General features: G+C 40.3%; 1 protein-coding gene across 3 annotated transcripts in view; it reads left to right on the top strand.

Moving 5' to 3' along the window:
• Positions 1 to 21,107, top strand: part of LOC134346869 (contactin-associated protein-like 5) — a 1,934,616-nt gene that overhangs the window by 1,737,424 nt on the left and 176,085 nt on the right. For all 3 annotated transcript variants that reach the window (XM_063048675.1, XM_063048674.1, XM_063048673.1), the window contains one exon: positions 7,408 to 7,541. In XM_063048675.1, coding sequence (XP_062904745.1) covers positions 7,408 to 7,541 — 134 coding nt within the window. The remainder of the gene's footprint in view (positions 1 to 7,407; positions 7,542 to 21,107) is intronic.

The following is a 21,107-nucleotide window of genomic DNA, read 5'->3' as shown; positions in this document are numbered from 1 at the left end:
TAGCAGTTTAACACAATCTGCTTACTTACGCAGGCACAATTAAGTGACAAACATCATTCACCAAAGTCTTGCTTTAAAATACAAAATCGTAACTGAAATCACACCTTACTATAAATATAAACGTGATCCAGTTTTAGAGTCAGAATAAGACAAATTATATTATGACTGATCAGTTATTACAGATAGGGCAATCCATAATAATCGTCTGAATAAACAAGCAAGAACAACTTATTTAATAGATATAGCCATTCAAAACACACATAACTTACAGAAATCAATAAGTAAAAAACACCAGAAATATGTTGAATTAAAGGAGGAAATCGAAGGACTTTGTAACATGAACAAGGTATACATTGTCCCAATAGTAATATCTACAACTGATATCATCCCAAAGGCACTACACAATAGCATTAAACAATTTGGGCTACACAGCAATATCTATGTAAATCTTCAGAAAGCCACAATGCTACACACTACTAGAATAGTCCGAAAGTTCCTAGCAAATGATAAATGAGCATGCTTGGCTATGCCTGTACCTTAGGATTTACCAGCTTGAGCTGACAAAAAATAAATAATAAGATGAAGAGTCCTTGAAAGTGAGTCCATGGGTTGTAGGAACAGTTCAGTGATGGGATGAATGAAGTTGAGTGAAGTTATCCCCTTCATTTCAAGAGCCCGATGGTTATGGGGTAATAACTGTTCCTGAACTTGATGGAGTAGGTCTTGAGGCTCCTGTACCTTCTTCCTGATGGCAGCAGCGAGAAGAAAGCATGGTCTGGGTGGTGGGGCCCTTGAAGATGGATGCTGCTTTCCTCCAATAGCACTCAGTGTAGATGCGCTCATTGGTGGGAAGGGCTTTACCCGGGATGGACTCAGCCATATCCTTTACTTATTGTAGAATTTTCCACTCAAGGGCATTGGTGCTTCCGTACCAAGCCATGATACTACCAGTCAATATACTCTCCACCACACATCTATAGAAGTTTGTCAAAATTTTAGATGTCATGTCAAATCTTTGCAAGCTTCGAAGGAAGTTGAAGCGCTGCTGTACTTTCTGGGCCAAGGACAGATCCTTTGAAATGATAACACGAAGGAACTTAAAGTTCCTGACCCCCTCCACCTCTGATTCCCCCAGTGAGGACTGGCCCATGGATCTCCTGTTTCCTCTTCCTGAAGTCAATAATCAGCTCATTGGTCTTACTGACATTGAGTGAGACGTTGTTGTTGTGACACCACTTAGTCAGATTATCATTCTACCTCCTATATGTTGATTCATCACCACCTGTCAGTCGGATAATGACAGTTGTTGCCCCTTAACCTAGCTATTCTTGAAACACCAGCTGGTATTTCTGTTATTGTTATTTTCAATTAGCCCCACATCTGCTGGACTTCCTCCATTGTTTTTCAGCTTTATACATCAATATTCTTCTGAGCTTATCAATTGAATCTGCTTCTATTACCCATCAACCATGTTAGAATAATGGTGCAGACTTGATGGGCTGAATGGTCTAATTCTGTTCCTATGTTCAAAGGTTCAAAGGTCAAAGGTCCAATTTAACGTCAGGGAACTGAATACAATATACATCCTGAAATGCTTTATCCTCACAAACATCCATAAAAACAGAGAAGTGCCCCAAAGAATGAACAGTAGTTAAACGTGAGAACCCCAAAGTCCCCCCCCAGCTCCCCCCTCCCACATGTAAGCGGCAGCAAGGCAATGGTATGTCTTATGCCTTATGCCACATGTCTTATGGTCTAAAGCAGTCTGTTCTAGATTGTGTCAATATACTGTATATTAAAAGAAATTCCATTTCCCACTGCTTTTCTGAGGTTTTTATTTTAATTTTGGCTTTTGATATATCATTCAAGGACCTATAAATTAATGCACGGGACATTTATTCTCACAGTTTCTAGTGCCTCATTTACGTTGCAGAGTTATTCTAATTGAACATTGATAGCAAGCCCAACCATCAAATTGCCAGTTTGTTTCTGCATTAGTTTGTTTCAGTAACCTGATTTTATTCTCACTCAGTGTTTACATTCAGTGCTTTGCAAAGTCACATTTGAACTTGCATTGTTGAAATTGCTTCCTGCAGCACTCTCACTGGATTTTCATTGTTTCCTTGTGGTTTTTGACCACCCAACATCATGGAGAGATCCCCTTCTAAACTTTTCCTACCTATGTGCTTATTTTTTTAATGTCTTTTTAACATTAAACTTGTACTCATATACACCAATTCCACTGGCAACTTCTTCCATATTTCTGCTATATGTGAAATAAAAATGCCTCTTGGCTTTTAGGTCTTTCCACTTTCAGCTTAAACCAGTGTAATTAAGTATTAGAATTCCCTCCCCTGGGACAAAGGCAGTGACCATTCACCTCATCAGTATCCCTCATAACTTCATAAGCTTCTGTTAGGTAACACTAAGCCTGCATTGCTTCAGGGAAAAGGGTCCCAGTCAATACAGACCAGACAGTTCTGTCTAAGCTGGTTTCAGGTGGTTTGCAAACTCCCAAACAACCATAGAAACCATAGAAACTACAGCACAGAAACAGGCCTTTTGGCCCTTCTTGGCTGTGCCAAACCATTTTCTGCCTAGTCCCACTGACATGCACACGGACCATATCCCTCCATATACCTCCCATCCATGTATCTGTCCAATTTATTCTTAAATGTTAAAAAAGAACCCGCATTTACCACCTCGTCTGGCAGCTCATTCCATACTCCCACCACTCTCTGTGTGAAGAAGCCCCCACTAATGTTCCCTTTAAACTTTTCCCCCTTCACCCTAAACCCATGTCCTCTGGTTTTTTCTCCCCTTGCCTCAGTGGAAAAAGCCTGCTTGCATTCACTCTATCTATACCCATCATAATTTTATATACCTCTATCAAATCTCCCCTCATTCTTCTACGCTCCAGGGAATAAAGTCCCAACCTATTCAACCTTTCTCTGTAACTGAGTTTCTCAAGTCCCGGCAACATCCTTGTAAACCTTCTCTGCACTCTTTCAACCTTATTTATATCCTTCCTGTAATTTGGTGACCAAAACTGAACACAATACTCCAGATTCAGCCTCACCAATGCCTTATACAACCTCATCATAACATTCCAGCTCTTATACTCAATACTTTGATTAATAAAGGCCAATGTACCAAAAGCTCTCTTTACGACCCTATCTACCTGTGACGCCACTTTTAGGGAATTTTGTATCTGTATTCCCAGATCCCTCTGTTCCACTGCACTCCTCAGTGCCTTACCATTAACCCTGTATGTTCTACGTTGGTTTGTCCTTCCCACATGCAATACCTCACACTTGTCAGTATTAAACTCCACCTGCCATTTTTTAGCCCATTTTTCCAGCTGGTCCAAGTCCCTCTGCAGGCTCTGAAAACCTTCCTCACTGTCTACTACACCTCCAATCTTTGTATCATCAGCAAACTTGCTGATCCAATTTACCAGATTATCATCCAGATCATTGATATAGATGACAAATAACAATGGACCTAGCACTGATCCCTGTGGCACACCACTAGTCACAGGCCTCCACTCAGAGAAGCAATTCTCTACCACCACTCTCTGACTTCTTCCATCGAGCCAATGTCTAATCCAATTTACCACCTCTCCATGTATACCTAGCGACTGAATTTTCCTAACTAACCTCCCATGTGGGACCTTGTCAAAGGCCTTACTGAAGTCCATGTAGACAATATCCACTGCCTTCCCTTCATCCACTTTCCTGGTAACCTCCTCGAAAAACTCCAATAGATTGGTCAAACATGACCTACCACGCACAAAGCCATGTTGACTCTCCCTAATAAGTCCCTGTCTATCCAAATGCTTGTAGATTCTGTCTCTTAGTACTCCCTCCAATAACTTACCTACTACCGACGTTAAGCTTACTAGCCTATAATTTCCCGGATTACTTTTCGATCCTTTTTTAAACAACGGAACAACATGAGCCACTCTCCAATCCTCCGGCACCTCACCTGTAGACAGCGACACTTTAAATATTTCAGCCAGGGCCCCTGCAATTTCAACACTAGTCTCCTTCAATGTCCGAGGGAACACCCTGTCAGGTCCCGGGGATTTATCCACTTCAATTTTCCTCAAGACAGCAAGGACCTCCTCCTTTTCAATCTGTACATTTTCCATGATCTCACTATTTGTTTCCCTTAATTCCATAGACTTCATGCCAGTTTCCTTAGTAAATACAGACGCAAAAAACTTATTTAAGATCTCTCCCATTTCCTTTGGTTCCGCACATAGCTGACCACTCTGATCTTCAAGAGGACCAATTTTATCCCTTACAATCCTTTTGCTCTTAATATACCTGTGAAAGCTCTTTGGATTATCCTTCACTTTGACTGCCAAGGCAACCTCATGTCTTCTTTTAGCCCTCCTGATTTCTTTCTTAAGTATTTTCTTGCACTTCTTATACTCCTCAAGCACCTTATTTACTCCCTGCTTCCTATACACGTCATACAACTCCCTCTTCTTCTTTATCAGAGTTGCAATATCCCTTGAGAACCAAGGTTCCTTATTCCTATTCACTTTGCCTTTAATCCTGACAGGAACATACAAATTCTGCACTCTCAAAATTTCTGCTTTGAAGGCTTCCCACCCTTCATGTTCAGAGCAACACTCACAACACGCTAGAGGAACTCAGCAGGTTGGGCAGCACCTGTGGAAAAGATCGGTCGATGTTTCAGGCCGGAACCCTTCATGTTCAGGTTGTCTACCTTTCCCTGTTCATGGATGCTGCAGCTGTTTTTCATTCTTTGTAAACTTAGCATCTTCAAATTAAGAGCCAATCTTCATCAATCTCCACTTACATAAGGAAAGTTTCAATTTCCTGTGCTTCGATCTTAAGTGTTACCTCGCCCGATTTTATTTAAATCATAGCTCCCACCTCACCCCTCACCTCTCTTTATTTACGGCAAGAAACAAACTGCTGGAAGAACCCAGTGAAGCTTCTGCTGAGGGAAGTGGACAGTTGCTATTTCTGATTGAGAGGCTTCATCTGGTCTGAAAGAACAGAGGGGTGATAACTAGCATAAAGATTAGCTTTATTTGTCACATGTATATTGAAACATCAAAATATACAGTGAAATAAATGTGTTACTTGCACCAACATCCCACACAACCCGTGGATACGCTTGGGCAGCCAGCAGGTATCGCCATGCTTCTGGCACCACACAGCATGCCAACAACTCACTACAGTACCCCTATGTCTTTGGAATGTACGTGGGAGACCTGGAGCACCTGGAGAAAACCCAAAGGGTCACAGGAAGAATGTATAAGCTCCTTAAAGACAGTGGTGGGAATTGAACCTCAATCACCTGTAAATTATAGTGCTAACTGCTACAGTGGGGAAGGAATTGAACAAGAGTTACAAAGTGATAGATGAATCCAGCTGAGGAAAAGTGACAGGCAGATTAGGAGAGAAGAGTGTAACTATCAGCAGAGGTTGGGAGATGGTTCAATTCACTGTCCTTGGAGGGGGTGCTGGGTCCCTTTGCTCTCAGTAATGGTATCGAAATTCTGAGATTTTGGATTGGACTGTAGTTCACATTGGCCTCCTTCATATCTATGTTTTTCCTTTGTGTTCTCGCTCATTCTTTCTTGGCTGCCGATTGGCAGGCTGGGGGTTGGGAATTTGATCTTGTTGCTGTTTCTCCATGTGTGCTATCTGTTAGTTTTTGTGAGAGGGAGGGATTGGGGGGTTTGGGGTTTATGAGTTTTTGTTTCTTTTTCTTTTTGTGTTGGGGGGGATTACAACTAGAGGGTGAGAGGGGGTTGATGTCTTTCTTTCAACTACGTCTATGGTTTTCTGTTTTTTATGGCTGTCTGGGAAAGACAAATCTCAGAGTTGATTACTGCATACATAATTAGATAATAAGATGAATCTTTGAACTTTGAACTTTTGATATCATAGGTGGCGGCAACAGCGGACTGCGGGTGATGGAATCTGATAGGAATGGAAGATGGAGCATCGAAGTGGGGAAAGCAAATGGGAACAGTTGAAAGAGGGGACTCAATAAGTGGAGTGTGCAGATGACAGACAGATGGAGTAGGTGGAAGAGGGGCAGAAGCAGGGTAATTGAAGACAGTGGTGTTTATGTGTAAGAGGTATGAGGTAGATCAGCATGAGAGAGAAAGCGGGAGTAGGGACGAGCAGATTACCAGAAACTGAAGAATTCAATTTTCAATGTTTGAGCGGGCTTGACCGAAAATATTAACTGTTCATTTCCCTACATAGGTGCTGCCTGACACACCAAATTTCTCCAGCAGATTGTTTTTGGTTTCAGCACAGATTTTATCAATTGAAATCTCTTGTGTCTCTTTCTTTTTTTGCTTTATTTCTTACATTAAGCTTCCTTTCAACATCCTCCTGAACCTTTAATCTGATGGTCGACATCAAGCATTGGCTGGGTTACCATGCCACAAACCTGAAGTGCATTCACCCATCTGCACATTTTGTCTAGCCACTGGAGGTTATCTATTTGGGTATATTCACGAGTAAATTTTTCATTGCATCACTACGTACATGTACTTGTGCATATGATTATAAATTTGACTTTGATGTGGTGAGTATAAAGAACAGTACGGCCCATGAGTTAACTCTGTCTCCTTAACTCCGAATGGCTGACGGTTTTATCCCTAGTTTCACCCCATCCTGGGTCAGCTGACCTATCCTAATCTCTTATGACTCAAATCAACTTGGAAGAAGAAAGGAGTAAATATTGAAAGATAAAACAGGTTGTTCACCCTTCCAATCATTTATAGTATTTACCTACTGTAGATCAAATCTGGTCTGTTTCCTCATTCCATCCAACTGCTTTTCCCTTGCATTTTTTAACAACAATCTTCCATTCTCACACTTAAATTAAGAATCATCTTTATCAATATCCATTTCCAGAAGAAAATAAACTCCTGTCATCCTATGCTTCAATCTTAAGTATTTTCCATTCTGATGTTTTTTAATGTGAGCTCTTCCGCAATCACCTGAGCTACCAACTTTTTCTTTCATTCTATCCTGTTGGTTTTCCTCCATATTATAATCAAATGTTATAAATATTCAACCTGTAAGTAAAATATATAAAAAATAACATTATATAAACATTATAACTATTCAATAGTATAATCAAATAAGACTTTGCACAAAATTCAAAGAAATATAGGACAAGTTTCAATCATCTCTTCTCATGATTTAACCCTTGGAATCCAACAGTGATCTTGGCAACCCTACAAAGTATAGTCTTCCCTTCACTGTAACATTTCCAAGGTATGGTGTGTAATACTGTATGGTTGAAATAATTCATTGATATATATGAGATTACTGAGTGCTGTTAAAAAAAATCTGATCAATGTAACAAAAATGTAAGAATGCCTTTGTTTTGTTTCAGGGAGCTTGCAGGTTAGATACAGGCTTGACAATAACAAAGATCCCGACATCTTTGAGCTTGATGTTGGAAACCTCGCAGATGGACTTCTCCACAGTGTCAAAATCAACCGAGAAGGACCAAGTGTCTATGTTGAGGTAACGGGATGCAAGATAAAATGATCTACTTAGATGGTTAATGGTTAATGCTGAGATATAAAACTACACAGCTTCAAAAAATAATTGTGCTCTTTTGAGCTCCATCAGTAGGAAATTCAATTTAGGAGGGCTTCTGGATAAAACAACTCATTTAAACAAGCCATTATGTAAAATTATGATTTTATTTCTCATAATTCAGTTAAAGGTAATAAAATATGGATTCTATGATGCATTAATTTTCATTGCTGTCAAATTTCATCAGGTAAGATTTGATCAGCGGTTTATAATTACGAAAAGCCAGGCAAAGTTCTTTTAAGAAGGTGATGCAGATTATTGCTTCTGTAATTATGAGGCTTTTAAAATCGTGGCATAATGGTTGAACAAAGCAACACAGAATGGATGTATCAATTGCAGGCAACATACTAAATATATCCAGAGGTTGCTGAGGTGTCAATATTGAGTTGAAAATGAACATGACTTTTAACACTGAAATACAACAATTTGTATTGGGAAAAGATAAACTATGTTTTCCTCAACAACCCATGGAATGTTGCCATCTACCCACTGAGAAACGCTGATGTAATGCTACAACTTCTTGTATTGCTGTAATGTAGTACTTCATATTCTAATAATGCTGCTCAAAATGTGATTTATTGTACATAATTATTTAGAGATACAGCGCAGAATAGGCCCTTCCAGCCCTTCAAGCTGTGCTGCCCCAGCAACCCCAGCAACCCAATTTAACCCCAGCCTAACAATGGGACAACTTACAATGCCCAATTAACCTACCCAGTACATCTTTGGACTATGGGAGGAAACCGTAGCACTCAGAGAAATACAATGCATTCTGTGGGGAGGACATGCAAAGATTCCTTACAGAGGATGCTGGAATTGAACTTCGAACTCCAATGACCTGAGCTGTAATGGCATCGTGCTAACCGCTACACTACCGTGGCACTCCTGTACCTGGAAGGGAAACAATTGATATTTTGGACATTCATCGTAGGAGCACATGGAGGTGCTGTGTGAGTAGTGGGAGGAGTCACCACATCACAAACTCCCCACCCACAAATCACTTCGTACATCTCCTGTCCCATTTGTCAGAATCTTCAGTTCTCACATCCAACTGTTTTGTATAGCAGTTAGCACAATGAGTAGCACCAGCAACCCAGGTTCAATTCCTGTTGTTGATTTGTTCATTCCGCCTGTACCACATGGGTTTCCTCTGGGTGCTCTGGATTCGAAAGACGTATAGTTCATGGTTACTAAGTTGTGTGAATGGTATTTTAGTGCCAGAAGTATGCCGACATTTGCGGGCTGCCCCTTCCAGTGCAACTTTGGACTGTGTTGGTCATTGACGCAAACAATGCAGGTTTCAATGTTGATGTGACAAATAAAGCTAATCTTTTAAAATCTCATGTTTAGACCATTAAATTGTCAATGCAGCTTGTTTGATTTTTTTATTTTTCTTTTCTGCTGACCTTTTTACTTCTCTCTTTGCCTCTTTGCTTTACTTACATATAATTTGTCTCTCGATTGCTCTTGTTCTCTCTGAGGTCTGCTTTTCTGCGCTAATCTTAAATTGTATCAATTAGGGCGAATGACCATTGGGGTGAAGTTTCCAAACCCTACATTAATTTTTAGTGATGGTAGGGGTGGAATAACTTTCAATAAAATTGTTTGAGGTATCACTGTTCAAATGTTGTAGCATTGCATTTGGAGTCATAGAACACTAAAGCACAGAAATAGGTCCTTCGGCCCATCTGGATGCCAAACTGTAATTTTGTCGAGACCCATTGACCTACACCTGGACCATTGCCCTCCATGTCCTCTTGAGCCATGTAAAGATCCAAATTTCTCTTAAGTGCTTAAATCAAACCTGCATCCACCACTGGCAGCTCATTCCACAATCTCACCACCCTCCGAGTGAAGAAATCACAAATTATAATGTTTATCAACACAAAAATGTATGTAAGTATGCATGAAAAGATCTTTCATTCTTCTTGTGATTTGGGAATCATTATCAAGGCATCCCCTTGAAAATGAGTGCTTTTCTGGGCTAGGTCAGTGAACAGTGTCAAGGTCTAGAGTCATCTATAGGCTGAGAATGGTTAAGGATAGTAGATCTTGTCTGAACTACTGCATGTGAGTGAATTAGTCAGGTTTTACAATAATATAATAGTAAGCCATCACTATTACTGAAGGCAACTTTCTAATTCAACTTTTTTTTAACAATTTGAATATATTTAACAACCACAGAAGGATTGCATTCATGTCGCTGGATCGAAATTTCAGGCTTAAGGGAATATCAGTCCAATAAATTAATTTTGAGATACAGCACAGAATCTGCCTTTCTGGCCCTTTGAGCCACGCCGCCCAGTAACCCCCGACAATTCCCAATTAACCCTAAGCTAAGCACAGGACAATTTACAATGACCAACTAACCTACTAACTGGTACATCTTTGGACTCTGGGGGTGGGGGGGGGGGTAAATCCAGAGAACCCAGGGAAAACCTGCGCATTCCTCAGGCAGGACGTACAGACTGTGAATTCCAACTGTCCAAGCTGTCGCGCTAACTGCCATGCTACCATAGCACCCACTTTATCATAGAAACAAGAGATCTGGAGCAAAAAATAAACTGCTGGAGGAACTCAGTGGATCATAGATCATCAATATTTTGGGTACTTCATCTGTACTGATCCTCCAACCTTATGATATGAGTCACAATATCAATGGTACTGCAAGTCTTAAAAATTTAAAAATGCTCCAAAAGGGACAGGAGATTCTTTCACACCACTCTTATTTTATTTTCCAATTTCCAGCTGTCACCCATCAGTCTCTATCTCAACTCTTGTGGCCCATCTGGTTCTGATTGCCCATCATCTCTCACATTAGCTTGTTCTACCTTTTAACTACCAGCACCTGTCTTACCTTTCCCCTTACCTCTTTATAATAGTTGTCTTCATTGTACGTCCAGCCCTGAATCAAGGTCCTGACCTAAAACTCTGGCCTTCTGCCTGCACAAAGAAAGTCCTGAGTCCTGAGGAAAGCTCTTGACACCAAACATTGACTGCCTATTCCTCTTCACAGATGCTGCCAGACCTGCTGAGTTCCTCCAGCATTTTGTGTGCTGACTGGCTGAGTCCCTCCAGTTTCTTTTTTGGTCCAGATTACAATACTTGCAGTCACTCACTACAAAAATAAAAGTGTTGAGCAGGTGAACACCTGCTTATACCAGTGGAAAGCAAAATTACTTTAATTTCAACACCTATCCATGCTTATTAGGAAATTCACCCTTGGTTTTTGGTAACTTTTCATTTGTGATTGCAAATTTTTCCATCAAAAGAACTTCCCCAAATAAAATATGCAGAAGTGTCATATCTAAAATTCATCTCCAATATATTTTTCCACTTCATTGGTCTGAAAAATAGCAGTTCTGATTTACAATAACTAGGTTTTGGTAACGCTATTTCCTCATGAAACTGCGCTGTTGAAATGCAATATTCAAACTGATTTTTTATCTTCATTCTGATTTTCGATTTCTCAAGACTACAAATGCAGCCTCGCACATGTCTTTGAACTGCTTTACCAGCCAGAGATTCTGCAAATGCTGAAAATTGAGAGCAATACACACAAAATGCTGGAGGACCATAGCAGATCAAGCAGCATCTATCAAAATAAACAAAAGGTCAACATTTTGGTCTGAAACACTTCTTCAGGACTGGAAAAGAAGGAGGCAGATGCTGGAGTAAAAAGGTTCTGGGAGAGGAATGAGGATAGCTAGAAGTTGATAGGTGAAGCCAGGTAGGTGAAAAAAATGAACAGCTGGAGAAGAAAGAATCTGATAAGAGAGGAGAGTGGACCATGGGAAAAAGGGGAGAAGGAGGGCCACCAGGGGGGAGGTGATAGGCAGGTGAGCAGAAGCAGTATGAGGCCAGAGTGGGGAAGAGAAGAAGAGGGAAGGTTCCACTCTTATGGCCCTGTGGACCACTCTTTGGGTCAAGTATTTTATGTAGAGAGTGGACCATGCTGCCAGGGGTAGTTGTGTAAGCGGATATGTTAGAAAGGTTAATGGAATGTTGGTCTTTATTGGAGGTGTTGTGGCATGCAGTTTGGTCTCTTTATTTAAGGAAAGTTATACCTGCATTGGAAGGAGTGCAGAGAAGTCAAATCAAGTCAAGATTCAAGATTGTTTAATGTTATTGCCTGTACACAAGTGTAAGAACAAAGTAATCGTTACTCCAGATCTGATGCAGCACACAAAAAAACACAAATGATGAAGATCATAATAATAACAAAAAAGCACACAATAAATAGCAATACATAAGCTATCTTATATACATACAGTAGATTGATTGTATGTCCATAAAGTGACACTAATACATGCATAATTTGACTGGCAGGGAATAATAAAGTTGTGGTGGAGTCAGTGGGTGGAGGTGTTGCTCAGCCTTACTGCTTGGGGAAAGTAACTGTTTCTGAGTCTGGTGGTCCTGGCGTGGATGCTACAGAGCCTCCTCATTGATGGGAGTGGGACAAATAGTCCATGGATGTGTTGTGTGGGATCCTTCATGATGTTGCTGGCCCTTTTCCAGCACCTTTCTGTATATATGTCCTGATGGTGGGGAGGCAGGTACCAGTGATGTGTTAGGCAGTTTTGAAAATGATCTCCAAGATAGACAAAATTTTCTCTCTAAGATATAAGGTATGAAAGAAACCAGTTAAGGGCACTACCAGAGAGGCCAACCCGGTTCTCAAGGCAATGTAGAAGAATGTTGTGGTCAACTGTGTTGAAGCTGCATTTTGATCTAGGAGAATTAGAACTGATATCCTGTTGTCATCAGTGCTGAGGCTTCTGTGCGGACAGTAGAGGAACTGGTCTATTTTCTTGGCCCTGGCGTCAACATTGTGACATGGCACTGTTTTACTGCTTTTAAAATGGAGTAAAACAATTTGTAGATGCAAGTGCTGCTTTCAGACAGTGGCTTCGTTCAAGTTGAATGAAGAACAAAAGCAAAATCATGCTTAAAATTGGGTGATATGTGACCATAGTGGTTAATGCGATGCTATTACAGCATGGGTGTCAGAGTTCAGGGTTCAGTCCCGGCGTCCTCTGTAAGGAGTCTCTGTACAACCACCCATGACTGCATGGGCTTTCTCCAGGTGCTCCAGTTTCCTCCCACAGTTCTAAGACATATCAGTTAGTAGTCATTGTAAATTGTCCCGTGATTAGGCTAAGGTGACAAATAAAGTTGATCTCCTATCTTTAGTCTTTGGCAGAGTTCTTCCAGAATCTTCTGTCTTTGTTTCAGATTTTGATAGAGGTATATTAGATGATACAAGGCATTGACCAAGATATTTTTTTTTCCCAAGGTGGAAATGGCCAATACAAGGGGACATAATTTTAAGGTGATTTGAGGAAAGTATTGGGAGGGGGGGATGTCAGAGGTAATTTCTTTACATAGAGTTGTGGGTGCATGGAATGCCCTGCCAGTGGTGTTGATAGAGACAGGTGCATAGGGGGCACTTACTGTAAAAAGAACTCTTCGATAGACACATGGATGATAGAAAAATAGAGCGCTATGTAGGAGGGAAGGGTAGATTGATCTTAGAGTAAGTTGTAAGATCAGCATTACTATTGTCAGCTGAAGTGCCTGCACTGTGTTGTAGTGTTCTATGGTCTTTTCCATTTGCTGTTGTTTCATTTGCTTTCCATCAGTCAATATGATGTGCTACAAGGTTCCCCTGAACCTTAAATTGTGAAAATACTTGCTTCTTCACTTCAATCTATGAGACAGGGCAGGTCATTGTTAAACACTATACACATGCAAATACCTAAAAAGGATTTTCTTTATCTATATTTTTTTCAGCTATTCTGTCTTTGAGAGACATTTCTCATCAATCTCAGCTCCTTGCTGAATTGGTTGTGAATTGTTGCTAATAGCCATGTTCTATTTGGTCCAAGTGACTATTGCTCTTTTGTGAATATAGACAGTGAGTGCTGGCAGGTTATTACAAATACAATTGCAATCCATTAGCTTTGCTTCAATACACATGTCAAAAGTATCAGAAATATCTCTGTACTGGCTTGAGCTCCCCGAAATCTCATGGTCCATTATCAGTAATGGACACAAAGTGTTTTCTTTTACATATTGTTCCTGGATGTTCCATTCACCATGACAAAGGAATTAGAGAAAAATATCAGTGTAAAATATTACCAGTTCAACTGCAAAAACAGACTGCAAGTTACTGTATTTTTTATTCTCTATCTGTACATCTAACTTGGTTTTTAAGTAACACTTTATTCTTGTTGAATGTTTTTTGTTGCATGTCATGCCAACACATTGCAGCCAATTCCTAACGCATGTAAGTGTACTATACAGTATCTATAGATAGTCAGGATGCACAACAGCTCCTCCCCTCGTCATCCTCGACACGGGTGCACTCAAGGGTTATGAACTGAGCCCACTGCTGTGCACTCTGCTCACACATGACTGCACTGCCGAGCACCTGAATAATCACATTGTCAGCTTCGCTGATGGCACGGCGGTGGTGGGGCTAATCACTAACAACAGTGAGACCACCTACAGAGAGGAGGTGGAAGTGATGGAGACCTGGTACCAGGCAAGTAACCTCTTCCTCAATGTCAACAAGACAATGCAGATCGTTATTGACTTCAGGAGAACTTGCACCTCTCACACACCACTTTACATCAGCGACACAGCAGTGGAAGCTGGGAGCAGTTTCAAACTCCTAGAAGTGCACATCTCACACAAACTCTCATCGTCCCACAAATATCCTACGCAGTCAAGAAAGCTCATCAATGCCTCTACTTTCTGAGAAGGCTGAAGAGAGCCGGACTATATACATCGATACCCACGTGCAGTGAAGAGCAGCCTAACATGCTGCGTCACTGCATGGCACAGAAACGGCACAGCACTGCACTGAGAGGAGACATGATAGAAGTGCTCAAAATCATTAAGAGTATATGCAAGGTGGATGCCAGCTGCTACTTCAGAATTAATCCATATAGGTGGAGACTGGTTTAGGGGAGATTTCAGACTAACATCAGAAAGGATTTCTTCACACAGCAAGTTGAGGACACATGGAACAAACTACCTGATTGTGTAGCTGAGAGTAGTATCTCAGAGACTTTCGAATCTAAACTTGATAGTTAGTTCAACACGCTATGTGGACAGGAATTTGGCAAGCTTTATTGGGCTGAATGGCCTGTTCTTGTTAAAAACTTCCTAATGTTCTAATGTGCTGCAGACTGGAAGGCTATACAATGCGCAGTCAAATCTACCCAACACAATACTGGCACCAGCTTACCCACCATCAAGGACTTATACAGGAAGGTGCCAGCAATATCATGTAGATTCCGCCCACCCTACTCATGGACTGTTTGACCCAGTCCCATCAGGGAGGAGACTATGTAGCATTGGTGCCAGGATTACCAGACTCAAAAACAGTTACTACTTCCCCAAACAGTAAGGCTGATCAACACCTCCACCCAGTAAGCAACCCCTCCATACCCTGAACCATCACTACTTTATCATTTCCTGTTAGAGTCACCTTATGTACAGACACTACTGTACCTCGGGTCACTTCATGGATACACAATCAATCTATGTATATAAGCTATCTTATGAATTTATATTTGTTATGTTTTTATTGTATTCTTTATCTTAATAATGTTTTTACGCAGCATCAGATTCAAAGTAATAATTACTTTGTTCTCCTTTACATTTGTGTATTGTAAATCACAGTAAACAATCTTGAATCTTGTATATGGCACAAAAAGTTGATTCTTGATTGTTTACTCTGATGCCACACAGTAACTTCAAAATAAAGACTCTTGGACAAAATGGTTTTGGTACTGGTTTATTATTGTCCTGTGTACCAAGATATGATGGAAATTTTTTCCTGCATAATGTTTATACAAATTAATCATTACAGAGTCCCTCGAGCTAGAATGAGTTAAAACAATAATAATTCAGAATAAAGTGTAAAAGCTACTGGAAAAAAAAGTGTAATGGGGGTAAATAATAAAATGCAAACTCATAACGGGGTAGATTGTAAGAACAAGAGACCATCCTATTGTACAAGGGGTCCCTTCTGGAATCTGATTGCAGTCTAATAAAAGTTGTCCTTGAGCATTGTGATATGTGCTTTCAGACTTTCTTACCATCCACTCAATGGGAGAGGGGAGAGGAGAGAATGACCACACCATCACAATTTATAAATGGCTTATGAAACAAGGTGGTTAAATCAAAGTTTAAAGTAAATTTATTATCCAATTACATATATATATCTATCCAACCTAATGCTTGTTTTTTTTTTACGTAAACAACAGGAATTCTGCAGATGCTGGAAATTCAAGCAACATACATCAAATTTGCTGGTGAATGCAGCAGGCCAAGCAGCATCTATAGGAAGAGGCGCAGTCGACGTTTCAGGCCGAGAAACGTTGACTGCGCCTCTTCCTATAGATGCTTCTTGGCCTGCTGCGTTCACCAGCAACTTTGATGTATGTTGCTTGTTTTTTTTGGTGGCATTCATAGTAAATACAAAACATACAATAGAATCAATGGAAGACCCTCTCCAATAGGACCAATGTGCAATAGGCAATAAACTGTACAAATACAATATAGGGAAAATATAACATACAAATGAATTAATGAATAAGTAGATAGATAGATAAATAAATAAGCAAGCAAGCAATAAATATCAAGGTCATGAGATGAAGAGTCCTTGAAATTGAGACCATTGGTTATTTCAGTAATGCCATGAGTGAAGTTGAATTAAATATAAGCATGATTGAAGGATTCAAATGGTACTTTAGAATTTGTTTGTATTATTTATTTATGCCAGCTCCTGGGGTGTGACTGTGCTACTAAAGGCTAGAATTTAATGCCCATTGCCTAATTGTCCTTGAGAAGCCTGGAGTGAGACACCTGCTTCAATCAATACAGCCCTTCTGATGTTGCTGTTGGGTAGCAATTATCTGGACTGATCCCGAGCCACAATTAAGGAACAGAATAATACCCTTCCAGGTCAGGATGATGCCAAGCAAAAATTGGAATGTGCAAACCATGATTTTGTTTCCGCCTGCTGCTCTTGTCCTTTGCAGGCTGTTGATGAAGTGGCATTCGAAGGTGCTTTCAAAGAGCTTCTGGCAGGTTACTGCAGAGCATCTTGTCAATGGTACACGTAACTTGGGAAATTGGTTTATTATTGTCCCATGTATATTCTTTTTGTGAATTAAAAGAATTTCAGGATGTATACTGTTTACATTTCTCTGACATTAAATGTACCTTTGAAACCTTGAAACCTTTGAAGCCTTTGTATTTAGATACAGCAAAAAACTTTATCTTGAATGATGCCATTCCTAAAGGTAATTACATTACATAACTTCATCAAGATAGTATAAGAGTTAACAATATCAAAGTGCCAAATAAAGATGGGAGCACCTCAGCCTTTTGCATAATTTGTTCTTCCTCTTTTTTCGGTTTAACCTTCAGAGGCTGGTGCCATTTAGCTACCTCTTCGCATTTGTTAAAACACCACATCATATGCTCTAAATCCCAATTAGGATCTCAGTCCCCAGCTTCAGTTCCGTGTTTCCAGTACTGAATATTCTTTAGATTGAAAGAACCAACATACGGCCAATCACCACAACTCCTCCCATTGAGATCATGAGAAAAGTTACAGAAATCCTGCTATCTCCCATTTCCAACCAAACCTGGGGAACATCGGTGGAATGAACGGGTTGCCTGAGTTGTTTTGTCTTCTTATACCTTTCGACCTTCTTTCACGTATTCTTATTCATCAGTGCCTTTGTCAGCAGATCAGCAGGTCTTGATGGGAGCGATGATTCACCCTTTGGCCTCCTTCCTTGAATGTTGTCCTCATGGTACTTAACATTATTATTATCCACTTTCCACTGTTAAAAATTCTGTTAACAACAATACAATATCTACTAATATCTCATAACTAGTGTTTACAATCCCTTCTTCCCCCTATGGTTGGCCATACACCGAGGTCTCTCTTACCTAATAGGTCAAATTTATTCCCCTGGAGCTCTCTATGTCCCTTCATCTGCTTCCCCTCTTGTTCTCCACTCAAACTCAGGGGTGGTCACCGGCCAGTGTGGGACAGCTCTGGTGCCCGCGTCCAGTCTCAACGGCTATCCTCTCGAGCTAGTCCCATGGGTGGACCCGTCCTATCCCGGTCTTGACTGCTATCTTACTGAGCTAGTCTCACGGACACGGACACGGACACGGACACACACTAGCCCAATCCTGACTGCTAGCTACTGAGCCTAGTCTCATATTATAGGGATCCCATCCTCATTGCCAAATTACTGTTGAAGGATTTACTCTGATTTATCGTAAAAATTTTGTCGCCAATCACTATGAGAAACTTTACTCTATTAGGGAACAAATACAGACACAGTCCTCGGTATATGGTTAACCCTTTCATTATGTGATCAATGGGAGCTGTTGTCTTAGTCATAGTCATACTTAAGCACTTGTTAGGTATCTGCAAGTTTACTGATGTTCCCCTGCGGTGCACAAAATTAGAGATACATGTCTACAATTAGTTCCTCTATTTGCTGGACAATCTCGGAAAAAGGTTAACAATACCTCAGTGTGGGCATGATATATGTCTGGCTGTTGTTTGCTGGCACAATCAAAGCAGCATCTGCCTCTTATCTCGTCACCCTCATGACCCGGTCTTGAGCAATATCCAGCTACTCGAGCTTGGCAGGGACATTTAATTCAAGATTAATCTGAACTTTTATAATTTTCTTCTACTAGAAAGTACATTGCAGGTAGTCAATAAATTGCATGGTCATAGTGAGGTGAGAGTCTATCTTATCATAGGAGGGAGCCATTCAATAATCTAGTAACATTCTGGCTATGTTGGCACAGGAAGCTTGGTAACACTTGTGGGCTGCCCCAGCACAACATCGGACTGTGTTGGTCGGTGACACAATTAACACATTTCGCTGTATGTTTCAATGTACACATGACAAATAAAGCTAATCTTTAATGCTTAAACAGTGGTATAGAAGATGTTCTTGTGATTGGTGGTAGTGCTTTCTGGCTTTTGAATTATCTGCCGGATGGGAGGGATGGGGCTGCCTGGAGAGGTCAGAATGTCTGGGATTATGTTGGTTGCTTTAATAACTGGAGAGGAGAGAGTGTCTTTGATTATGTTGGCTGCTTTAATGGTGGAGCAAAACGTGTAGACGGAGTCCATGGAGGGGAGGCTGGTTTCTGTGATGTGCTGAGCTATGTACACAACTCTGTAATTTCTTGTAATCATGAGCAGAGCTGTTGACATACCAAGCTGTGGTGTATGCAGGCAAGATGCTTTCTATGGACCATTGATGAAAGTTGGTGAAGGTCCAATATTTAGCCTCTTGAGGAAGCAGAAGTAGAGAATGTTTAGGTGGCTGGACTGGATGCCACCCCAGTAGACTGCTTTGTTCTATAACTTTGTTAGTGTTGCTGGTGCTGTACTTGTTCCACTGTTCAAGTTTATTGTCATAGGCATGCATACAGAGTATGGAAAAGTGCCATCAAAATTGGCTTTTTCGCCACAGGAGAACAGTACTTGACAAGTATAAATTGCCATAAATTTAAATTAACATAAATCATGCATAACTTATGAAACCCAGGTTAATTAAACCCAAAATTGTAATGTTAGAAAGTTCCACCTGCGGAGGGATGAAAATGAGGTTTACCGATTTACAAAAAGATTTTGGAAAACAACGCTATGCAAGGGAGGAGTGGGCTGGACACAGGACGGGCAAGGAGAGAACCGCAGCATCGATCAGAAGCTGAAGACATGAATTGTAAGAGTGGAATTAGTAGTGAGTATCTTTACCCTACTAACTTGAAAACCTCAGGGTGAAACCCCTGGAGGAGAGACAATAGCAATTTATTGAAGCTACAGCTATAGTGAGACAATATCAGCAGAGATGAGTGTCCAAAATCCCTACCGTGTAGTCAGGAATTAGTTCTGCAAAACCATACCAAGGCATTTGGTCAAGTTTTGTGCAAGTCTGTGAATTGACTTACTTTGGAAGATAAACCAAGATGGCGAGCTACCCAGATGAAGAACCAGCACAGGATTTAATACAGTTGGATGTATAAGTTTATTTTCATATGAAGAATCTGAATTTGATTTTCTCCATGAACTGATTATTTTTGCACAGACTTTGGTAGGTTACTGAATGAGATTTACTTTGTTCAAGAGTTGTGATGTTGGATAATTGTCATGAAAGGAGTTAAACTGTGTTTTTATAGAATTTTTGAATTTAAACTTGTATATATACTGCCTGGAACTGAAATTGAAGTTAACTATAATACTTGAGAATAGGAAATATATTTGGTTTTCTAACTAACCAGAGTTAAGTAAAAAGGAAAGTTTGGTCAGTAAACTTTTAAATAGGGAATAACACGAGATCTAATTAGAGAAATTGGAGTAAAAAAGGTTATTCTAGTGAATATCACTGATTCGAATTAAAAAGGAATTTGTTTTGGTTTGATGTCTAAGTTTGGAACCTAAACAGAATGTTTGAATTTTGAGTTGTTCGTGTTCATGTAAATATTTTGTACATATTGATTTTTTTCTTATAAACAAAACTTTATCTCCAGAAGTGTGTGGTTTCTCTCCACTGCCTCCTTCCGATACCTGGATTCTTCTGATGGCCTATTAGTACCCAGTGTAATTTGATTTTCTCTAAAGGGTGTGACGACTAGTCACACAAAATAAGACTGGTGCTACATAGGTGTTACACTTAGATGGCAAATTAAATATAACAACATTAGTGCAGAGAAAAATAAATATATTCGGGGGTAATACTAAGGTTTTACAGGTCAGCTCAAGAACCTGATGGCAGTGAGGATGATTGACCCTTGAGTTGTGGATCTTGCCTGAGGAGGAGGCATCAAAAAAGGGAGAATCATCCAAATGCTAGGGATCCACAAAGATGGATACCACCTTCCTGTGACATCACCTCTTGTGAATGTCTCTCATGGTGGGGCAATAATAAACTAATTTAACAATTCTAATTTATCTAAGATAGTGGGCAGTAAAGATGTCAGGAAAGACAGGCAGGTGATGGGGCAAATTTGTAACCATTGGGATGAGGTGCAGTGCAATAAAGTTTCAGTGAAATCAAAGCGAAAAGTACCAAATTCTGGTCTTAAGGTGTTATACTTAAATGCACGCAGCATAAGGAATAAGGTGGATGATCTTGTTGTACAGCTACAGATTGGCAGGTATGATATTGTGGCCATCACTGAGATGGGGCTAAAGGATGCATGTCTCTGGGAGCTGAACATCAAGGATACACGGTGTATCGGAAGGATAGGAAGGTAGGCAGAGGGGGAGGTGTGGCTTTATTGGTAAGAAATTAAAAAATTGGTAAGAAAAAGAGGTGATATAGGATTGGAAGGTACAGAATCTTTATGAGTTGAGCTTAGAAATCGCAGGGGTAAAAGGACACTGATGGCAGTTATTTATAGGCCTCTGAACAGCTGCGGTGA

The sequence above is a fragment of the Mobula hypostoma genome, chromosome 5 (assembly GCF_963921235.1).
Source record: "Mobula hypostoma chromosome 5, sMobHyp1.1, whole genome shotgun sequence".
In the NCBI taxonomy this organism is placed as follows: Eukaryota; Metazoa; Chordata; class Chondrichthyes; order Myliobatiformes; family Myliobatidae; genus Mobula; species Mobula hypostoma.
This window is presented reverse-complemented; position numbering and strand designations above follow the sequence as displayed.